Source organism: Melanaphis sacchari, unplaced genomic scaffold (genome assembly GCF_002803265.2).
Source record: "Melanaphis sacchari strain LSU unplaced genomic scaffold, SCAv2.0 Contig0_pilon_pilon, whole genome shotgun sequence".
Classification (NCBI taxonomy): Eukaryota; Metazoa; Arthropoda; class Insecta; order Hemiptera; family Aphididae; genus Melanaphis; species Melanaphis sacchari.
The window spans coordinates 2435926-2459825 of record NW_020270366.1 but is presented as its reverse complement, the minus strand read 5'-3'; the positions used below and the strand labels follow the sequence as shown (position 1 = coordinate 2459825).

At 24.8% G+C, this 23900-nt stretch overlaps 1 protein-coding gene across 1 annotated transcript in view; it reads right to left on the bottom strand.

The window, feature by feature from the left end:
* Positions 1-23900, bottom strand: part of LOC112597941 — an 81786-nt gene that overhangs the window by 20695 nt on the left and 37191 nt on the right. Inside the window, exons 2-3 of the mRNA XM_025344201.1 lie at positions 9201-9406; positions 7655-7790 (exon numbers count right to left, since the gene is read on the bottom strand). Coding sequence (XP_025199986.1) covers positions 7655-7790; positions 9201-9406 — 342 coding nt within the window. The remainder of the gene's footprint in view (positions 1-7654; positions 7791-9200; positions 9407-23900) is intronic.

Below are 23900 nucleotides of genomic sequence, written 5' to 3'. Positions count from 1 at the left end.
TGTTATTTTAAAATGTTATTATGACTACATTGGTTATTCGAAAGCATAATAGTGCCTTTATACATAAACGTTTTAAAAATAACAGATATTTTTTTATTTTTTTTTTTTTTGCTTATAACGTTAACAATGGGAATTAAATAATAAAATCTATAGTTCTATAGTATAATATGAAACCACCGTAGATAATATATATAATCGAAAGTATTATAATATTATATCTTTAAAATTATTATTTTATACATACTCAAATCGTATTCATCGGCATTAACATTTACGTTTCAATAAAATGATTTAATTTATTTGCATTTTTATCTATAGAAAATTTTCACTTGTAATTAATGATATAGTTTAATCAAATACTTGTAAGATAGTCATCTATGTTTGAATTGTTAAATAATAATAAAATATTATTTATTATGTATACCCACTGTTTTAATATGGTTAAACAAATACACCAAACCATTCGACAACTTAATTATAAATTTAAGTTATAAAGCACGAAAATTATCAAATAATGATTCAAAAATTATAGACTAGGTATTGTTATCCTTAGTTCGATTATAATTTATTTTATATAAATTTAAAGAAAATATAAAAAAAAAAAAACAGTGCATAGGTAATCAGTTATCAGTCTCAAATAAATAGCTATTATTGAATGTAAAAATAAAAAATGAGGAAATAGAAATATATACCTAATATAACTTAAATTTTATTGAATATATATTTGTTTAAAAAAAAAAAAAACACGCACATACAATGTTTCATAACTTTATTCAAACGTTAAAACCGTTCCACGTAAAATTCTCTTCTAATAAATACATTTTTTTATGTTAGAGATTTTTTTTTTCATGAACTTTGAACCCAATGCAAAATTATTTATAATTTATTATTTAAAATAGAAAAGGTAATCATAAATTCATAATATAATTTATATTTGAAGAAAAAAAAGTAATAAAAAAATTTCTGATTATTGGTAAAAACGGTAAATAATATTTACAAAGTATTGTTATATTTATTAATAATGCACGTACACACGAATACACGATTATATTAATATTAAGTACTACTGAGGCTATGCAAATAAAAATATTTTTATACTGTAAATAAAACTTATTTCGTTTTTCAAAATAACCAGGTTTACCAATATTATTTTACAACGAAATATTAATTGAATTAATTGTTTGATTTATTTTTCAGTAGTTTGATATCTTCTCAAAGCATTTATTTAAAAGAATTGAGAAAATCAAGTAATTTAGTTAAGTTTAAGAATTGTTGTTTCCATTCATATATAGTATTATTGTATTAATAATATATCATTTCACTGCACTTACTGTGAAATGGAAATACATTATTCGAATTTCTATGAAATCCCAACAGACGACCACAAATAATATACATAATGTCAAGGTATAATAAAAATTCGGTAGAGTAGCTTTGCTATATAATATGTGATGAATGTAAGCAGGTCACTTTAATATATATGTTAGAAACATGAAACATACTTCCCTCGTTCTTTTGAACCAAGTGGCTTGCGATATGTATACCTAATCTTATTAAGTTAATTAGCAGTTGTTTGGCTAATTCAACTTCAAAAAGTATATCTTTCTTGTGAACCAAATTTTGGTCTGATATAAACAATATTTATTTATTTTTTTAAGTTTTATTTTACAAGTCCTAGAAACTTATAATCATGTTCAAATGAACACGATATCGCAACTTAGTTTACATAGATTTATTCAATGTCTGAAATAATAGTAAAATAATACAATACAGTTTACTTAGTATACTGTCACATAAATAACCCTCTTCTTGAGTATGGTATTATACTGGTATTAGAGATCACAAGAGTAGCAGAATAACGTTTATTAATACATAATAGCAGTAAACACTGAAAATGTAATACAAGGTTTCTCATAAGTAGTTCGTACTGTAACCAAAAATTTTTAGATATATAAAACCACCGTTTTTTTAAAGATATTTTTAGATTGTTTTTGAACAAAATTAAATATTTAAAAAAAGAATAATGATTTTAGTTATTATGTTGTAACTTAAAAATATAATTCATAAGAACTTGAAACTTTAAACATAAATACACACAAAATATTTTCAAAGGAATGGTTTTGGAGAAAAAAAAATATTCATTTTAATATTTTAATAATATTAACATAAATTACTTTATAAATAATATAAATATATCATAAAAAATATTATGTAATAAACACTAGTAATCGTCTTCGCTCAGATTCGTTTTTCGTATACAATTATTTAACTTTGAATTCGAATAATTAAATACATTTATTATAGTGGTTTTCTGCAAAATAAAAAGATTTACTCAACACCTACTTTATAGCAGAATAGTTAATTACAAATAGTTACTTTTTTCAATTTATTTTATGAGTGTAAATAACTTAAGATAAACCTTTTATTGAATTGTCAAGTTTTTCAATGGAAAAATAAATTAAAACTCAAAAATTACTTAAAATTTCTTTAATTAGCACAAAAAAAATCAAAATTTTTTAAATCTCTTGGTAATTATACTGTAATAATTAAAAAATATAAATCAAACATTTTATGAGAAAGTCAAATCCTTAAATTTTATAATTCGTTATCGAATTACTAGGTACTACAACATACTCGTAATATCTATTTTAATTTTTAATCAAAATTTATGTTGAGTAACAATTTAAATTTTCTTTTAATTATGGTTTTTTCCCTGGAGTACTGGTAGTGTTTTATTTTTGACTCCCCAATATTTTAACATGATACGATTTCTATTATATCTAATCATAAACTTGAAGATTGAAGTATTTTTAATGTTTCACAATGTGAAATAAAAAAAAATAATAATTATAGTAATAGTTAATAAAACATAATATCATTGTAAAATTAATTAATTCATTACTTTGCTCTGAATCTAAAACAATTAAAACCTTTGATTGAATAAAACACAAATAAAAACAAAATATGATTATACTGAAAAAACACAATGTATTGGATTTTAAGAATTAAACTGCACGCTTATGGGAATAAAATACAAAAAAATAAATACATATATTAATATAATTATATAATATTATATGTTTTCCGAATTCCCCTGAGCAACATATTATACAAAGACGTCATATTTATACGATGGGTTTTATAGTGTATACTCATATTGATAGGTAGTATAACGCAAACATTGTTGATACAATTTTACCAAATATTTGCGGATGAGATGATATTAAAAATTGAAATTTACATTATTTTTCATCTCATATTAAAATACTCATCAAACATCTTCCCACTCCCTTTTAAAAATAAGACATGAAGTATAATTCAATATTATAAGTAGGTACCCATAATATGGCGATGCGAATGTCGATTTAAACGTAAATAGTATTACGTAGGGACATATTATTTCATAAATGACGATATCTAAAACTGTTTATTATATTTTGTTATTATTCTATTTTTCGTAGTGTAGTAGACGTGGTGTTTCATCTTCTATTGGCTGGAAACCCGTCAAAGTTGTTGGCTGTTGAAATATGCCATGCGGGTGAACTACAAAACTAACTATAACTTTCTCTGGTATTCTTCTTTTTATTTTTTCTGGTCTTGTTCGTTCAACGTCTCCCGTCGTTTCAGTTTATTTGTTTGTATCTTTGTCGGGTACGAGATTGAACACGCAAACACACACACACACACACACACACACACACACACACATATTTACAATGACACGATAGTTTTGCGTGCCCGCCACGGCGACCCGGGATTAAAATTTACACCACGACGACGCGACTCGCGAAAAAAAACACAGCTGTCACTAACGGCTTTCTTTTGGGGCAAACAATATTATTCACACCCCGGCTTTTCCTTTCCCCCCACACACACACAAACACACACACATCCACTCGTACAACAACGCACATCCCTTACGCGGTCGTCCGGCTTAATTACTTTTATAGTCTTAATGGTCGGATTTGTGCGGGTGGTTCATGACCCGCCAAAACACGCGGAAAAACTCGATAAATTCCACGTTATTAATAGACGTCACGAAGGCTTGTCCGCGATAGAGCGCAATAATAGTGGAAGCGAGGGATAAAAAACGACGAAAAAAACCGACCGGTTTAGTAAAAATCGTCAAGCCACTGCCATATTGCCGCCACCGCCACGCCAGTTGCTATTACATAAAACGCCTCATCGTCGTTTTCGCCGCCAGTCCGTCATTAAATATACTATGACATTATGGAATAATTTCCACGGAATTGGTTCATAGTAACCTGTATGAAATATAATTTGACTATCGTATTACGCGTCTATAAACGCAATCGGTTTAAACTAGCTGCAACTTCGTTGTGGCGACCGAGATACACGATCTGCGAACGTGTACAATATATGTAAGTAAAATTAAACGATATTGTATGTCTTCAAAAGTATATACAACTGACATGAACCAAATAGATACTGTTATTTGTATGTGTCGTTTTTTGAATATTTAAAGTTATTAGCACGCTGTAATTAGAGTGTGACATTGTGTTTTTCACGATTTTGAAGACATAATTTGGATTAAACTGTTGCAGTGATGCAATAGTACAAAATAATGAAATCAAATTTGATACTTAACTTCTATATATTTTTAGATTTTGAGATAAAAAATGAATATATTGGTTTTACAATGATGTGTTTGTGTTTTTTTTTATAGTTGGGAAAACAAAAAAAAGCGGGGTTTTTCCAATTTTTGGCAAAATCGGTTTTATTTTTTTGATGTAGGTAACTCAAAAACGAACAGTCATATTTAAAGCTTTTATCGAATTTTTATACTGATGTTTTTATTTACATTAAAGTTTTCTGAAAATTTCTATTATTTTTGAGATATTTATAAGCATAAACAAATTTAATTTCTAGAAATTCCGTTTAAAAATTATTCGCTGGATAAAAATACTGAAAATTTAGTACAAACTAACTCACACATTTTTATTTCACAATCAAAATATAACTATAGTCTTATCAATTTTTATAGAAATTTTTTTTTTTTTTTAATTTGAACGAAATTACTTATTTTAAATTAAAAAACAATGTTAATAATTTTATTATAATTAAAACCATTATTTGTAGGAACTTAAAACTTTTATGCATATTACATTATCATTATCAATTTTACTTAATGATATTTTTAATTGTTTTTAATATATTATTATCTATTTATACTTGAATCTATTTTTATTGATTTACGGTATTTATAGAAATATGTTATTATATTTCGAGTTTTATAAATTAATTTAATATAGTATAAACATATATTATTATAATATTTAAAAACTAATAATATAATAAATGCAATATTTTAGAAAAAATTGTATTAACCTATTATAGTCCTAAAAAAAAAAAAAAATATTTAAATTGCTTTATCAAAAAACATAAATCTACTTAGTGATATAGACCGATAGACTGTTTCTACTCAAAATCGTTTTTTTGAAAGCAATGATATGTCCCTGAATTCAAATTTAACACACTATTAATAGTAAATCACTCGATGTCTATTTTACAACACAGTGATATTCACTTCTCTTTATTTTATTAATTTCTAAGTTCATTACTACATAGTATAAATTATTATTATAAATAAAAAAATATATTTATTTAAGCGCAACTATATCAGTATTGAGTTAAAAATATAATAAATTAAGAACAACATTTCTGAGCTAAAATTTTTAGGGTTAAAATAACTAACTGATATAATAAAATATCCGAATTAATCAAAAAAAAAAAAAATTAAAATATCCTGCTTAAATAGAGGATATCAATGATAGTTGTATTAATCATTAATATTTTTTGCTTTATAAAAAAATGTTTATGTAATGTTTTTGTTCAATGTTTTTTTTTTTTTGTTTAATTATTTTTATTATGTTTTGAAACAATACTTAAATATCGCATCATTATAAAAATAGTATACAAATAAAAAAAAATATTTACATTATATTGTTTAACAGGCTACTTTTATTTTTATTTTTTTTTTATTTGGATATTTTGTCCTTTCTACTGGTTATTTTAACTCTGGATAGGATATTAATTTATCTTTTTTGAATATTTAAGTATTAATTTTCCCTAGATACCATAACAGTAAATTATTAAATTATAAAAAAGCTTTAATTCATTATTATATAATGGATATTATCAGATGACTCTTTTGACGAGACATTTGTTTTCCGTTTTTTTTTTATATATAATTTTAGATTTATTTTAATACATGCGTCCTTTTTATTCGTAAAATAATGTGATAACTCGGCAAATTAGATAATCAATTATAGTATACTATAGTATATGTTAAAATTTAATGCTTAAAATACATTGAAATACAAAATAAGTGAATTAGTTGTACAAGCAATATAGATAATGTATTTTATTGACATATTTCGCACATGTTTATGAACAAATTCAATATAGTAGGGATATAATACCTAATTTCGAATAGAATTATTATTTTTATGGCTTAATAATTTTTAGTTTTAATATTAAGTGCACAATTAAGTAATTGTACACAATACAGTTTTATTAAAATATATTTAGTATCTCACTAAGGTACGGTTAGGTTAGGTCGAATTATTACAGTAAAACATCTTTTGGCGCTAATGATACTAATAATGATTATATGGTGATTATGATCACGAATGTACTTTCACAAGTGATTTTCCTAGATTCCTGTAAAATGTCAAAATTGTTCTACCACATGATTTTTAACCACGTCTTTTAAAAATATAATAATATATATTTTATAAAACACAAAAATAAATATATCTACTCTTATAGTATTATAATATTTCAGAATAAAATATTATTCTTTGCGTAATTGATAAAATAAAATAAAAGCTAAAATAACAAAAATAAATTGAACAATCTACTAAATGCACGAATTCTGTATAGTTATTTTGAATTATACTCACAATAATATTAATTTCAAATATTTATCAAGTGCGTAAAACAAAATCAAATTTAATAGGTAAATAATATATTTAAATTGGATTTAATTATACCCTTGAAATTAAGGTAGAGTAACTTTGCATTTGGGTTTAAATTAAAAAAGCCAGCTTATCCGCAAGAAAATATTATAAATAGACAAATGTTACTTTTAAGCCCCTCGTTATTATTTATGACCACGGTTTATGAATAAAAAATAGCATTTATGTAATGTGCGGTTGACGTGTATGACATATCATTATACGGTTAATAATAATTGTTCTAAAACAGAACATTAGGTGTACGTTAGGTATTTGTTTTTTATATAACGAATGAATACTTTATCATTATGAACATATATTGTCGTCTCATATATAATACTTTAATAGATAACATCATATAAAAAAATGCTATTAATATTGTAAGTTGTCAATCAATATAATATAATATCAAAACCGCCAATATAATAGTAATATCTAAATTAAATCATATTCAACATAAAATTTAATTTAAATATAGTGAATAACATATCGGTAGATTTTAAAACAAAGAATTTTATGATAAATCATAATTTAAATCAATAAATAAGTTTTTCAAAATATAACATAGACATACATAATATATATTTGTATACAATATATTATATTTTTTGTGACGTGTTGGCGTAATCCATATTTGTATAAAATGGTATTGTTCGAATAGTTTTAATACTTACAAACGACGTGCATCCAAGAGGATACGATTTTCGTGTGAAATGATGGTGCGTCTGCTGATACCTCACATCGGTACTTTCCTGACAAGTGTTTTCTGACATCTCGTAATACCACTTGATTAGGTCCTGATTGGCTAACCTAATTAAACATACAAACATGAAATCATGAAATCGATGTAAGTACCTCATTAATTATATGAAAAATTTAAAATGATATATATATATATATATCAATGTGGCATACTACTATAAATACATGTATAAAACGACTATATAAACCAAATCGACATCCATCGTACAATTTTGTATTTTGTTGATAAAATATACTACCAAACATTTTCAAATCACAATTTTTTTTTTAAATTGACAAAAATGTTCCTATATTATAAACGGTAAAAACAATTATCAGGAATATAAAAGGGTATTAATTTAAATGTATATTTAATGTACTAAAAATACAACATTTAAAATAAAATTTAAGTATGCTAATTGAATACAAACTTTTAGGATGAATTGTCGTGTATAAAACATTACAATGAGAACAATACGCCGTTGATAAGGAAAAAAAACTTAAATGAGATTACGTAAGAAAAAATATAAATACCCATGAAAAATTCAAAAGCTCCGTAAAAAGTACCATTTTTGCTCCAAGAAGACCGTTTAATAAAAGGGCAACATTTAGTATACTTAAACTAAATAATTAACTAGGTATATGAATTAAATTTAAATTATAAAAGTGTATGGCTACATATTATGCAAATACAATATCATAATTGTTTTACATTTATTAAATGCTTTTAGTAAAAGAGTAAAATTACAATATTCTTTCATTGTGAACTGATAAAAGTATTTACCTAGAACTTAATAATTCAAAATAAATATTTTTAATGTTGACATAATGGTAGTATAATACATTAATACATTGTAAACACAATGTATATGAAAAAAGACTACGAAATGGTTCATTCTGAAGGTTAAATGTAATTGAAAAATTTACTATTACGCTTTATTGATCTTATTTAATTACTATAAATTACATTTGAAACGTTCATAAAACAAAAACTATACTATATTATGTAGACTATGAACTATTATACGACAATTTTTGCCCTAAGATACGTAATTATAATGTTTTATTTAGTATTTTTATCAATTTAAATTCTAAATACATTATACATTTATACAACATAATAAATTTACTTTATAGAGCTATTTCATATGCCAGTGCGCACCCTATAATATAATGTATTCTACATTATAATGTTTGATCATTTATTAATGTTCCGTATAAATACAATAATTAAATGGTATTCCGAGGAGTGTTTCCGAATGGTGAATGATAAATTTCCATTAGAGGTTTGATCAATGATGTACAAATGTAGTCGTACACTCGTACTCAACATTGCAGGATCGCGTTCAACACACGCGTGTTACTTTTAACACAACAATGATAAGTATAAACAAAAACGCATGTTTAACAATGACCTGAATAATATTTTGTACAGCAGTATATTATTATTGAAATTGTATTGTAATTTTGTACACTTACGTCTACGTTAATGCCAGGCCACGGGAACACTCTGGTATGTGGCAATTCTTTTGGCACGTACCTGAAGAATTCTTGTCGACCTTTATACCACTTAACCGTGTACAGCGGATCGGATTCTAGATCGTAAGTGCACGTCATCTTAGCTGACTCGCCGGAAGCCACGGCTACTGGAACCGTTATACTCATGTTGGATAGGCTGTCGCATCCTGGAACACAACGCAAAGGAATAAGTCGAGCTTATAAATAATAAGTCTGGGATCATTGTCATAATACGTATTACCAACTTCACTATAGTTATTTTTAGACTATGGCATTGACGGAAAAACCGTAACGGTGTCGAACATCTAAGTTTTCTGTCATTCAATATAAGTTTTTTTATTTTTTTACTAAAATATCATTTATGTGTAAATACTTGCAAACAAAATCATTAACTATTTTATTAGATTAAAATTATAGATAATCAAAGTTTTAAAAGATTGTACTTGAATACAATATAGATTAACATGGTTAACATTATAAGCTGCATAGAGTTGAATTTTATAGTTTAAGTTAAACGTTCTTTTTGCTAGAAGTCAAAGCGAAATGTATGAACAATATTTGTCATTCATCAAATATGAAACATACTACATCAAGCCTACTAAAATATGCGTTATGATTGTGGTATTATTATTTTTCAAAAATAAAAATATATTCATTTCCAGTCAGATATAAAATATAAAATAAATTTTTGATTGAGAAAATAATATTTTAGTTTGAAGTAGATTATTTTATCTTTTTTTAAAAAAAATTCAAATATAAGTGAAAGTTGAGTACTTTTACATCGTAGAAACTCACAGAATATTTACGTTATTTTTAACTTTAAAAATATTTTGAAACTTTATAACACATTTTACTTTTTCTATGTTCTTTACAACTTGACTGATAAAAATTTTTGAAAATGTATAATATTAAAAGTTTAACATAATTCATAAAAGATATATGTGTTATTAAAAGTACGAATTTGTGACCTACAATAAAGTTAGTTTTCCATAAAATATATATAGTAATCATTATGAACGAATAATGAAAAACACATTTTGCAAGAATTCTTAAATCTTATAAATTATAATAATTAATGTTACAATAGCAAATATAACGTAATAACATTAATAACTAAATGAAATCAGTGACATATGAAAAATCACGATATAAAGTACACTTTAATTAGAATAATTAGTTAATAATAAAATATCAATAAAATAACAATTATTAAAACCTCTTCTAGGACTAAAAGTCAATACTAAGTATTATTAATTAATATAAATTGTATCAAAGGAATTATATAAGTAAATAATAATAATTTAATGTTGCAATGAATTTCACGATGAAAAGACACTTGAAACACTATCACACAGTATTACAAAACATAAATAAAACTAATAGATGAAAATCCATATTGTGTTATAGATAGTATCGTACTTATTAAACAAGTAGAAGCTGAACATTATATATCGGATTTCATTCTTAAATTATCTTTCGAAATTAAATTCCATTTTCTTTGAGAAATAAGCAAACGACCGAATAATAGTGTATATCAAATTATAAATCAAATTTACTCGATAAACTTCTAAGGGATACGAGTAAATCTATTTCTGGGTTTTAAATTGTAAATAAATAATACGTTTTATATCTTATTGTGTAATTAAAAAAAAAAAAAAATCACAGCAAATTTAATAACTAATATAGAATGTATCTGTCTGAACATCTGGTGGATAAGCCATGTGCTGCAATGAGAACTGCGATACACTTATAGCATTGAAATGTATAAGTATCAATACGTGTATGCATCAATATACGTATCATATAATATTATATTGTGTATACAACCATTAAGTGAATTTAAATTTTAAATTATTAAGTTATCTGTTCAAAACGTACTCTTCAAGTTCATAGTTCTCAAAACTGTTTTATCGTCACTATTTAAATTACGGTGACTTGTGTTGAACAAAATATATAAATTATTATTCTTATATGGTTATGATGTTATAATGAACTAATATAAATAAAATTTTCAAAATCATTTCATATTATTTATTGTATGAAATATGAATAACATTTTTAATTTTAACCTAAACATATACCTACGTAATATTTTTTTTACAATTGCATTTCAACAAAGTTTTTGTTAAATTTAAAAAAGCATATTTGGACAATATACGATGAATAAACATTTTAAAATGTATAATTTTAACACTAAATGATAATATAATTTAATAAACAACATCATTTTAAAATTTAAAAATAATAAAATATAGATACTAATATAAAAATTAATAAATTACAATAATATATTAATATTGTATTGAAAAAATTGACTTCTAAAATATATTTATTTTTATTCCATATTATTAAATATATTGACTGAAGATATTACGTTTATTAGTTATTATTTAGTTTATCAATAAATTAGTATCTTCAATGAATACACTAAAAAACAATTTTAATAATTCTTATTTAGAGACTCCTGTAAGAATTTCACATGCATTTTAACTGCAAAAAATGTATAATTTAATTTAAAAAAAAAATTAAAATACAAATTTAAGTTAGTTAATTTAAATCAAAGTTCATGATTTTAAAAAAAGCAATATTTTCATTAGAACATTTAATAAATCTTAACTTAAACTTTAGACATTTTACATAATTTGTAATTTATTTTAACTTACATTTTTCGTATAGAAAGCGTTATTAAAGAAATTATTTATATGTTACATTAAACATTCCGTATAATATTTTACTACTAAGTGATGTTTAAAAATTATAATCTACTAAATATTTTATTATTTTACTATTGGTGTACAATATTATGCAACAAATGAAAACCATTTTATTTATTTTTAAATATTTAAGAAAGTTTAGGGCCTCATATTTTTACAGATAATTGTAAATATTCTATTTTATTATAAACTTAAATATTATTCTGATTTCTGATACATATTTGTTTATAATATTATATAGCGTACACAATATTTATTTTCTTATGTTATTACTCAAAAGTTTACTTATGTGACACATTATATATTAGTGTAAATATTTTTGTCTAATTAAAAAAAAATATAAATACTTTTATTTATGAAATAAAAAGAGTTTACCTAATAGAATCTTTAATGCCCGTCAAACGTGTACATAATCAATAAACTTGCGATACCTGCATTTATTTATTCATTTATTTTGCAAGAAATTGTGTTTTAATTTAATGCTATTGTAAACTAAAAACGTGCATTTTTGTTGATGTTTTTATTCCATTAAAAAAAATCATCAGTTTTTTGTTAATAAAATTTGATAAATACATTTATCTTGTCAATACTAAATATAAAATATACTTAATAGTTAAAAAAAAAAAAAAAAAAAAAAATATTAATAATATTATCATGAATACATAAATATACTATATTCATATAACTATATTTTCAGTAACAACACGGAACGATTAATTTTAGTTTAATTTTTACTACAAAAGTTGTTCGATAAATTATTATTTTACAATTGTTTCAAACATTATTTAAAAACCGTTATTATTATAAATAATAATTTATATAATATCGGTATATACAAACGTCCTGCATGATAAATTACACATGCAATTTGGTATTAAAGTTAGGTATTTCAGTAGCTGGTACAACTAAAAACATTTTATATTTTATGATTAATTATTATTTTTAACTAAATGCAGCTACTAAAATATGTATTAAAAACAATATTATTTATATTATAAATAATTATGATTTTGTTTTAAAAAATCAATTTAAAAAATGAACATTAATTAAACTGCAATAAATGCTGTTTGAATACTTATTCAGACACAATCACTCACGCGTTTTGGCATAACAATAAGTAATGAAAGTATTCTAAAGGTATATATACACGTTGGTCCCTTTCAAGTAATAATGATACTAACTACTACATTATAGTTTTTATATTTATTTTGTTTCAATGTATCATATATTTTTTTTCAGGTTTACTTTATTGCACATTGTTTTAGTGTAGTACTATTATACAAACTAACTGTCGACGAATTATAAATGTTATGATGTTCTCAGAATCAATTTATGTTATCATCAGTCCAACAAAACTACAAGTATTGTATCAAACAACACTGTAACAGTAAAATTACTATAAAATGTATGTGTAAACAATATGTGTATAGTTTATACCTATACAGTATGACTAAATCTCTTTTGTTCCTCAAAAACGCCAATTTTCAAACAGAATAATACAATAATATGTTTATCGATTCGAGCAAGAGTGAACGCGTTCAATTTTTCGTCTGCACAGATTACTAAATAATAACAATATATAATAATTATGATAATAACATATCCAAACTCATTCACGATGTGATTTGTTATGGATTGTGGTACTCATATAATATAATGTATTATACATGTACACAATATAATTCAATTAATGGTTTCAGACGCAATAATATTGACAAACGAACAATGCCGAACTGGGTGGTGTGAAGCAGTTCAATTATACTACTACTAATAGTGCGCCGTAATGTTAAATTTTGAAATCGATGATAAGTAATTGAATTTGAAAAACGGTTGCCAATTAAAATAGTGCTTGTTCTTTTCTTCTGCGCGTACCTATGAGTGTAATTTTTCCTTAAACGTATGTAGTAAACACGGAAAATTCAGAAAATGTTTATTTTTTATTTTTATTAAAAACGACCTATTCCGTATTGAAGCGCCGATTATAATATAGTCTCTATTGTTAATCGATAAATAGGGTCATATGAAACTTTTGAAAGATTTATTCTGTATAAAAAAAAAAAACCCCCCGTTTGATGGGAAAGATTTTAATTGGTTATGGTAGTTTAGCGATTAAAATATTTTAATGAAAAACATAATGTATGCGTTCCTGAACGTACCGCTTTAAATCTAAAATTTAAATAATATTACAATTTTGGTAACTAATTTAATAATAGCTTACAACTATGTAACCTGTCGTACCTACCAATCACGAATGCCGACAAGTAATATATTACGTATATTTCCTGGAGTGTGTACGCATGCAGAAAGACGTTAAGCCTGACTAAATAGTCGTGTCGATCTCAGACAATGATGAGTAAACGATGAATCCATTACCACCGGCGCCCACGTGTTTACATTAGAGGACATTCCAATTTGATGGGTTATCGATAGGGTGGGTTGTCGATTATAAGGGTGGAGTGGATAAACAACTGAGAGGGGGAATATTGGGTAAAAGGACTGCCCTTGTATGTCAATAGCACTCCTCTCGTACTTTTTAATATATCGGTCTGCACACACACACGCACCTACACGCATCACACACGCACCCACACGCATCACACACCACCCGCAATACATAACCGACAACGCACCTCACCACACCGCTCAGTGGAAACGCGCCCCTACTGTACCACAACTGCTCCTGGTGAACCGAAAACACACATTATATTTTTGTGTCGACTGCCGAAAATTCTTCCCATGAGTTCCATAAATAATAAATAATGTGCGTATATACATAATATACAATATATTATTTCCTTTAAATGTCTTCGGGGCCGAACGTTTCTGTAATGTCGCCACCGTTACCGCCGCTGCCGATTTGCTTGAAACACACGACTATGACATCGTATAATAAAAGTCGTTGTACTATACGCTTTTTCGGCTGTATAACGGGTCGTATAAACAGTAAAGGCGACTGGTGGTGGCGGCGCCCACTCGACGCTCATGGAGAATTTTCCACTTATTATTTTATTTTACTTAATGGGACGGTTCCGACGCCAAATATCGCGAATTAGAAACCCGGGCCGGTCATATAAATTTCCTAGTCGCGGGTGTTGTGCCGCCACAAATGCTGCAAGTATTTCTCACGCGAATCCCAAACTACAAACTATATACATTATACGATTACAACCGAATAGCGTTTTACGAAATTAACACGAAAAGTTACAACTAAATGTTACGCTCTAAAGGAGACAAATCGTTTATGAATCCGATAATGTGTGACTGTTTGACAGACGTTGGACGGTTGATCGATATTAGAAAGTTTCATTTTTCTACCGGCTTTTTCTGTTACTGATAATCTATGATTATATTTTTCTGTTTAATAAAATATATTCTACTTATTGTAATTTATACGTTTTAATTTTTTTACAACATTATAAATGGATTTATAACATTAAACTAAATAAGTTGCATTGGTAACTTAAAATGAATCAACATTTTTTTAATTTTAATTATTTTTATTTAATTATGAATTTATACAAAAAAAAAATGAGATTTATTAATTTAATAAAAGATTTCATGTTAGTTGATTTTTTTTTTAGCTTCTTAACGAAGAGATAGGTATTCTGATTACAACATGTGTAATGTAAGATCTTAGAAAGAATACTGTAATTTATAACTACAAGGTGGTTTTTGTTAGCAAATTAGATCTAGTTAGCATTTTTTAAAAATCTAAATGAAAATGTCTAGTTTTTTTTTGTTTTTTAATCAGAATAAAAAAAAAGAGAAAACTCATGACTTTTTATGCAAACCCAGTTTTTATTTATTTATTTTTTTTTTCGACCAAATTAATATTGTTTTTTATCTTTATGTTACTCAAAAACAAACAACCATAAATACCTGAAATTTATATCAAATTTTTGAAAAAGTGTTTTCTATAAATGAAAATTGTGTCTTCAATTAATTTTAAGCTATTTTTACATTTAACATTATGTTGTTTTTTTTCCATAAATGTCGATAAACAATTTTTGTTCAGTAAAAAAGTTTGATAACTTAATACAATATCTTTTTCACTTTTTCAATAAAGCTGCAAATAATATTTAAAAAACATAAACTCAATTTTTAATAAGTAGGTAATCGAAGTTCTAATTTGAAAAAAATTAGATATTAAAACAAAAAAATAATAATTTTAGTAATTTTGTTGCAATTTAAAAATATTTAAAACTTTTACATATATTTATATATTTTATGTAAACAATGAAATTTTTAAAATATTTAAACCAGTTTACCTACTAATTTATATTAAATTAAATTAAACAAAAAAAATAGATTGCTTTAATAATTTATAATAGTATATTTGTATTATAAAAAACTATAAATGTCCCTACTTAGAATGATTTTTGTACATAAAGACTTTACCATTTTTTGATAATGAACTAAAAGTTTAAAATTAAGTGAAAAAAATGTAAAATAATATATTTAAATAATATTCAACATAAATACAAACACATACGATATCAGTTATAGTGTTTTACTAAACATATATAGATACCCATAAAAAATACCGCATGGGATATTCAGAAACTTCAAAAATAGTATTAACAAATTTGATTACCTATATTATATTATATAAGATGAAGGCTTCAAATGATTAAATACAGACAAATATTAAACTTAATGTAAGAACTAAAAAACTTCCATACAATTTGAATTTAAAAATAATTAACCCTGCGATCTTAAAGCTTACAGCTGACTTAAAACATACAAATAAGTTGTATCCGAGTGAGTTTAAAAATAATTTATACGTTTTTAATCCACTATAATAATGGCTATTTCCGATTATAATTATTATTGTATACAGTATACACTAACTATAATGTTGAGCATCTCGAAACCGTACAACTTACTGCAGGGACGCGGGGAAGTAGAAGATAGGAAATGTTATTCACCCGCTCGGGCGGTAATCTACCACAGTAAATGTTTACTGACGTTAACGTTCTATTATTATACGACAAGACACAAAACGATACTATTAAAAGTAATCCGTTTCCGCTTATTTACTCTGACATTTATAATAACAATAATATTAATAAAAATCGTATGTCCATACATACGTACCTACTATATGATAAAAGGATTGAGAAGTGTCAGAGGATCTTCTTAGTTAACCAAATTAATAGCATTCAACAGGCAAACGAACGTTGTCAGATATCTAAGAAATATAAGCCAGAACAATATCAGAAATAGATAGACACTATATTATACCTACTACTATATGCGACTATACCTAAAGACATACACTGACGTACAAATCGATTAACTGAAGCATCGCAAATAGTAGAACTACTTCACCATGTTTTGGCAATAATAATAGCCGATGACAAAGCACAACATATTATTCTCAAGAGACACACACACAGTATATATACATACATACATACATACCTACATAGTACATGCATACTATAGACGAAATAATACATAATTATTATACAATATACCACGCAGTAAATCATGTTAAAGTATTTTGCTCTATGTATTGGGTTCAACACGGTTTTGACACTATTAGTTAATTGAAATTCGTAGTTAAATAAATATATAGTAAGGTTCAGTATCTACGTGTCTTAATTAAATCATGTTTCAAACATCGACAATACTGCGACAAATGAAATATTCTATACTTGTCGAACGACACTGAGATTACAAGCATATAACGATATTAATATTCCAGGTAATAACCAGACTGTAATGCGATTTAAAATAAATATACTTCGGAGGTTTATTGTTATATTTTTAAACACGCTTTTTTGGTTTGCTCTGTTGAAACGTATTATAATAATATATGTAGAATATACACTTCATTTTACATAATGTATAAATGGTTGAAAAAACTCATAAAAAAGTAGGTACATAGAAATATTTTTGTATCTTCGTTATAAAAAAATAAAAGTGTTCCATAAATAATATGTATCATTTTCTTTTTTTTTATCAATTTTTTAAGGACTAATACGTATTTGATGAGGTCGAATTCAAAGTGATTTACTGACATCTTTTACGACTATGAAAATATTTTATATCAAAATATAATATAATAAATATTGTATGTTAAAAAAAAAAAAAATGTTAATATCTGTGCACAAGATAAATGTGTTGCTGATATCGAACAAAAAATATCGATTTTAAAACATTTAGGTATGTATGGAAAATACATTGATATATGTGGTTTGTAGTGAGTGACTATAGTAGTAAAGTTCATTAAGGACTCGGTTAAAATAATATATACATATAAAGATAACAGAATTGTATACCAGTAAAACGTAATTTCGTTAAGTAATATCTATTGTTCGCGTGATTTATTGCACTGAAAATCATTTTCAACAATGTACTTTTTTGTAATTTTCTTCCACTTTTTATTACAATTCTTAGTTTTTTAAACTGTTTATTTTGTTAATAAAATATTATAATATGTTCAGGTATATCGAAGGAAAAATGAAAAATGTTTCAATTTGTTTAACATAGTAAAATTATGAATACCCGTATTTACTATTTTTAAGAAATAAAATGTCTATATTATATCCCGTATTTGCATAAAAATGTAATTAAATAAAGTAGTAATACACAACTATACTAGTGTGTTTTAAACATTCAATTAGATTCATGAAATTGTTAGTAATAACAACATTTTAAATTAAATAGTTTAAACATTGAGAATATCTTATACAAATTGAAATAACTCGATTTTTTTAATAATTTGAAATACAGAAAATAATCAAAATTAGAAACATTGTGATAAACTTACTCTCAAAAAGTACCAAATAGTTTTTGAGATAAAACTTTTAAGTTTTTGATTGAAATAAATGTAAATAGTTTAGATAGGTTACCAGTTGATTTGTATTAAAAAACAGTAATTATTACAAAATGAAGAAGTAAAAAATAAAAAATAAATTACTCATTTTTATATTATTCTGACGTAGTTATTTTTTTTAGTATATTTCATATACATTGATTATTTGTATTTCTTTGTAATATATATAATCTAAATTCAATATCAAAACAATCTGGAAGAGGTATATCGAATAGTTTGTTTAGAGTTGAAAATTGTTTTATAGATTTCTTCCATTCACATGCTCGGCATCCGGGTGTAGTATTTCATTTGCTCTTTATTTCCGACGTGTCTGACGCATTCCCATTGTTTTAAAAATGTCGTTTTTAACAAGAAACTTCGGGAAAACAAAACAATAACTCAAGGAAAAAATCGTCGCGAAACTAAAGTTTTGGACTCTAATAGTATTCCTGGTATAGAGTTTTGTTTTTAAAAATTAGAATAACTCTAAAAGCCTTAAACCAGTGTTTTATCCAAAATTCATTTTTAACCATGTTCATCCATTTCTTATTGAACGCGTTTTGATAATTATCGAACAGTGCAGTAGTCAAACTTTTAAAATCTAAAATGTATACCACCATTGAGTTATAGTATGGATTTGTAATATAAGAACAGTAGAAGTTCAACACTTGCTGATAAATATTAAGTCATTATAAAAATATATTATTTTAAGTCTACATGTAATTATATTATAACATATTATTTAATTAAAGACAACTAAATAAAAATCGATTTGTCCGTGTTTTAACTGAATACTATTTGTGTAGTTACTACAAAAAATAACATGTACAACAATAGTTTTAATTTACTCATTATCTCATGATAAATGTTTTATATAAAAATAAATAAATAAAATATGGGCCCATAATAATTAATACGTTTTATATTTCGGAACGTTGAACACATTGAATGAAAAATAAAATTAAGTAACTAATAAAAATAAAAATTTATCGGTATATTTACTTTAAAGAACCATTGAAATAAATAAATGTTACTTCGAGGAGCACAAATTAAAACTAGCTCCTATAGAGGGGAGTTTTGCGGTGATACTAACAGCTGGTTTGAAAAATTCTTTATAATATCATATAATAAATAAATATAATTACACGTAAAAGAAAATACGATTATTTATAATTTATACAACTTAAAACACATTTAAAAGCACTAACGTTTGATGTAATAATTCAAAATGAAAAAAAAAAATAATGGGAAAATTACATTTGGTACATTATGGTGTTCTACTATAGTTTTCTGTACAATCACATACGTCGTAATTTATTGCGAGGGTGTATCGAAAAATACAAAACATTATTATAATAAAACATATAAAATAAATGGTTACGATCACCCAATATAAATGATACCATTTTCTAAAAAGAATCATAAAATCTAGTCATTTTCCATTGGCTCTTATAGCACCTTTAAACAAAAAAAACAATCCTCTGAAATTAGTTCTTCAAAACTTTACCCATTTAAACACTTTATAGTGTCTCATAAAAATGTCACCGAAACCTTGACACGATTAAAACTCGATACCCTCTTCGTATCAATCATGTAAAAAAAAAGAAGTATGTCCTATAAATTATAAGCCAATTAAATAATCAACTCTTAAATGCAGAAGTGGAAAAAAATTTAAATTAGATAATATCATATATTTTTTTTCTTTTAATTTTGTAACAATAAAAATACTTGTCGAAAATCTTTAAGGATATAACTTTATAGTGATCTTATCTCAAGCCAACTAACTCCATATAAAAATATTATTTATATATACCCAACAACATATTGCTGTACAAACTATTTATATACATATATATTTTTTGTAAATCGTAATATATTACAGATTATATACCCCAAACCACCAGGTTGTTTCGTAAAAATACGATATTATTTATCTGAAATTTTTGTCAACATCGACGGTTCTAAATTCATAATGATTATTAACATTAACTTGCGTTGGTGGACATTCATTGGAATATTTAACTGCACAAAAATTAACCGAGTTAAAGTTTAGTACACAAGCACAATACACACATCGTAATAATATGGTCAAATAGTACTTCAGAGTTAATCGATTTTAGTTCGTTTCCGACTAAAACGCGGCCTCTGTAGAGACGATTTCGACAATTATTTCAATACATATTATATAATATGATGTGGTGCCATTGTTAAAGTTCGACAGTATTCCCAAGTTGTACACTGCTGATTTCAGTAAACGATCTTCGGGTTCAGTTTACGGGACCACAACGGCTGTTACCCATATAATATATAATATATAATATTTAACAATGTGCGCACTTTGTCGAAATGCTGTTTTCGTACATGAATTATAACAAAACATTATTATAAGTTGAATATTATATTGTATGTATAGCGTATTTGTTATGGCATCGAAAAACACGTCTTTCGAAGTGAAGTATTTCGAACGGTTGTTTCATGGCGGTGGCAGAGATACTTGCTTTTGGGGTTTTCACCACCGTTGGAATAGTAATAATATTATTGTTATTATTGGGATTTTTACAAGTTACCCGGAGTTTATGCCATCTTTTAAGCAAACGGTTGTTTATTATGGTGATTGTAAATTTCCCAAAAGGTCAGATGAAACGTTGTTAACTCCGCCTCAGTAATGTTATTGCATAAATTATATAAATCATGGTCGGTTAACAATAAACGCGCACCATCTTACTGCAGTTCATTTTTAATAATATTTTTTTTGTATTTTATTCATTAGAACAATACACAACAAAATATTTTTAACACAAGACAAAATTTTACAATAGAGCTAATTAGTAATATATGATAATATGTAATGAACCGTATGAATTCCAAAATTAAAAAAAAAAAATTAACAATAATAATTTCTGTAAAATTTATTATTTGAAATACAAAATAAACTAAATTTTAATCAGTTTCAAATTCAAGGGCTATACGTGGATAAGAATAAAGTGATTCAAAAATAAATATTTTTAATTGTTAAACTTTGTAATTAATATTAAATTATTTTAATATAAAATAATGTTAAATACACGTTTAATTACATTTGTACCTATTCAATGTAGTTAATTCAGATGTCCTATCTGAAACATTCATTGTTTTCAATAAAATTAAAGAATCTTTTCTCACCTTATATTTTATTTTATAATTTTAAATGTTAAAAGTGTATTTAATTAATACTGTATTTACAGATTCGAACGCTAAATTAATAATACAAATCCAAAAAGACGAATGAATTTCGGTGTTATCAAAGCTGGACACCATATTTATCCATAATATAGATAAATCGTCTGTTCAAAAAAAAAAAAAAAAAGAAGAAGATAGATATTATTATTAGCATTATTTAGAAAAAAATAAATTATTAAACTTGCTATTTGGAGCCAAATTTATTATTATAATTATCTGTTTCTATTTTCTTTCAATAATACATTTTTATCATAACATATATGTTTTCAAGGTTCTAAAACTCTTTATCATAACTATTAAATTGCTTTCTTTAATTTTTATAACTTTTTTTCTATTTCAAATTATTTATTTATTTTTAAACGTTTATGAAAAGGGTCACTTATGTACAAATTATATTATTTATGATTCTAGGAGCACAGTCCCAAAGAGCAAAGAAATGGGTTATCAGAAAATAAATGGTTGTCCAATTACAACGCCATCATATTGATATTTATATATCTGATGTATCGATAATTCCATATCAATTACTTAAAAATATTTGGATAATTTTTGGGTTAAAAAAAAAGTTATTTTAAAAAACAATTATTAAACATTTTAAAATGTATTAAATTAGCTTTAATACTTTAATGTTTAATATATTAAAATTATAAGAAACTAAAATATTTTGAGCAAAACGTGCACATTTATTTGTTTCATACACCAAAACATTTCTGTTTAGAATTTTTAGCAGATACATATATGTATATCATGTATTGCCTGTATTTCTTTATTTTTTCAGGTGGAATTTATACGATATATTATGTTATGTTCACCATCCATGTGCTTTTATGCGTACATGAGTATTTTTCAACGATTTCTACTTTTAATCATATCACTAAAAATGTTGTGTTCATATATTATTTTATAATCTAATTCCATGATAAATGTTTGAAATAATAAAAATATTTTATCACTATTACAATTTATGTGTAGATAATATTTATAAAAGTAAATGATATAAATTATATATACATAATCATGGTTATAAAATCATACTTTGTATCAAATTAAATTATTTTTATTTTATCATAGTTATATATGTATTTAAAGTATCCGGAAAACTATTTCGAAAATTACATTGGTATATTGAAATCATCAATAATCACTGTTTCCAAGTTAATAGATTACCTTACGTTTCAATTAAACTAAAAACCAAAATAAAGTTTAAATAATGGAAAACTAAATTATAAAGATAATCATAACATATATAATTTAATCAAATATTCTTTTGATAATGAATATTTATAATTCTCCAACTTATTGCATGTTGCGACGTAATCATCTATTACTTGGAAGAGATACCAATGGCACACTAAATATTTATATTCTATAAACTGTATCTTTTAAAAATTACTTTTAAATTAAACTGGATCGTAATGCATATTTTATTATGGACCATTTAGAGTTAAGTATTTAACATCGTTATAAAATACATATGTTATATATATAGACATAATATATAAGCCTGTTTGATTATGATCAGATTTAAAATATATGCTATAATTATTTCATTGTATGCTAAAACATTTTGTTATTTTAAACATGTTATGTTATATTTTGTTCTTAATACTTATGTTTTCCGTAAAAATGAATTTTACATAAATAAATTAACGTTACGTAGCTAAACATAATTAAGCTTAAATATAACCATTAAATTTCAACATATGCAGTTAGAATCATTATTATGATTAGGTTTTGAAACAGCATTTATAGGAAAAACTTTATTTGACAAATGCTAAACATTGTCCCGTAAACAATCTTTGTAATGTAAACAAAATTCCTAAACCAAAGTGATGGTCTTGCAAGTTGTTTTAAAATATTTTCATCACGAAAGAATATCGTGCACGTCTTTTGTATTATGACAGT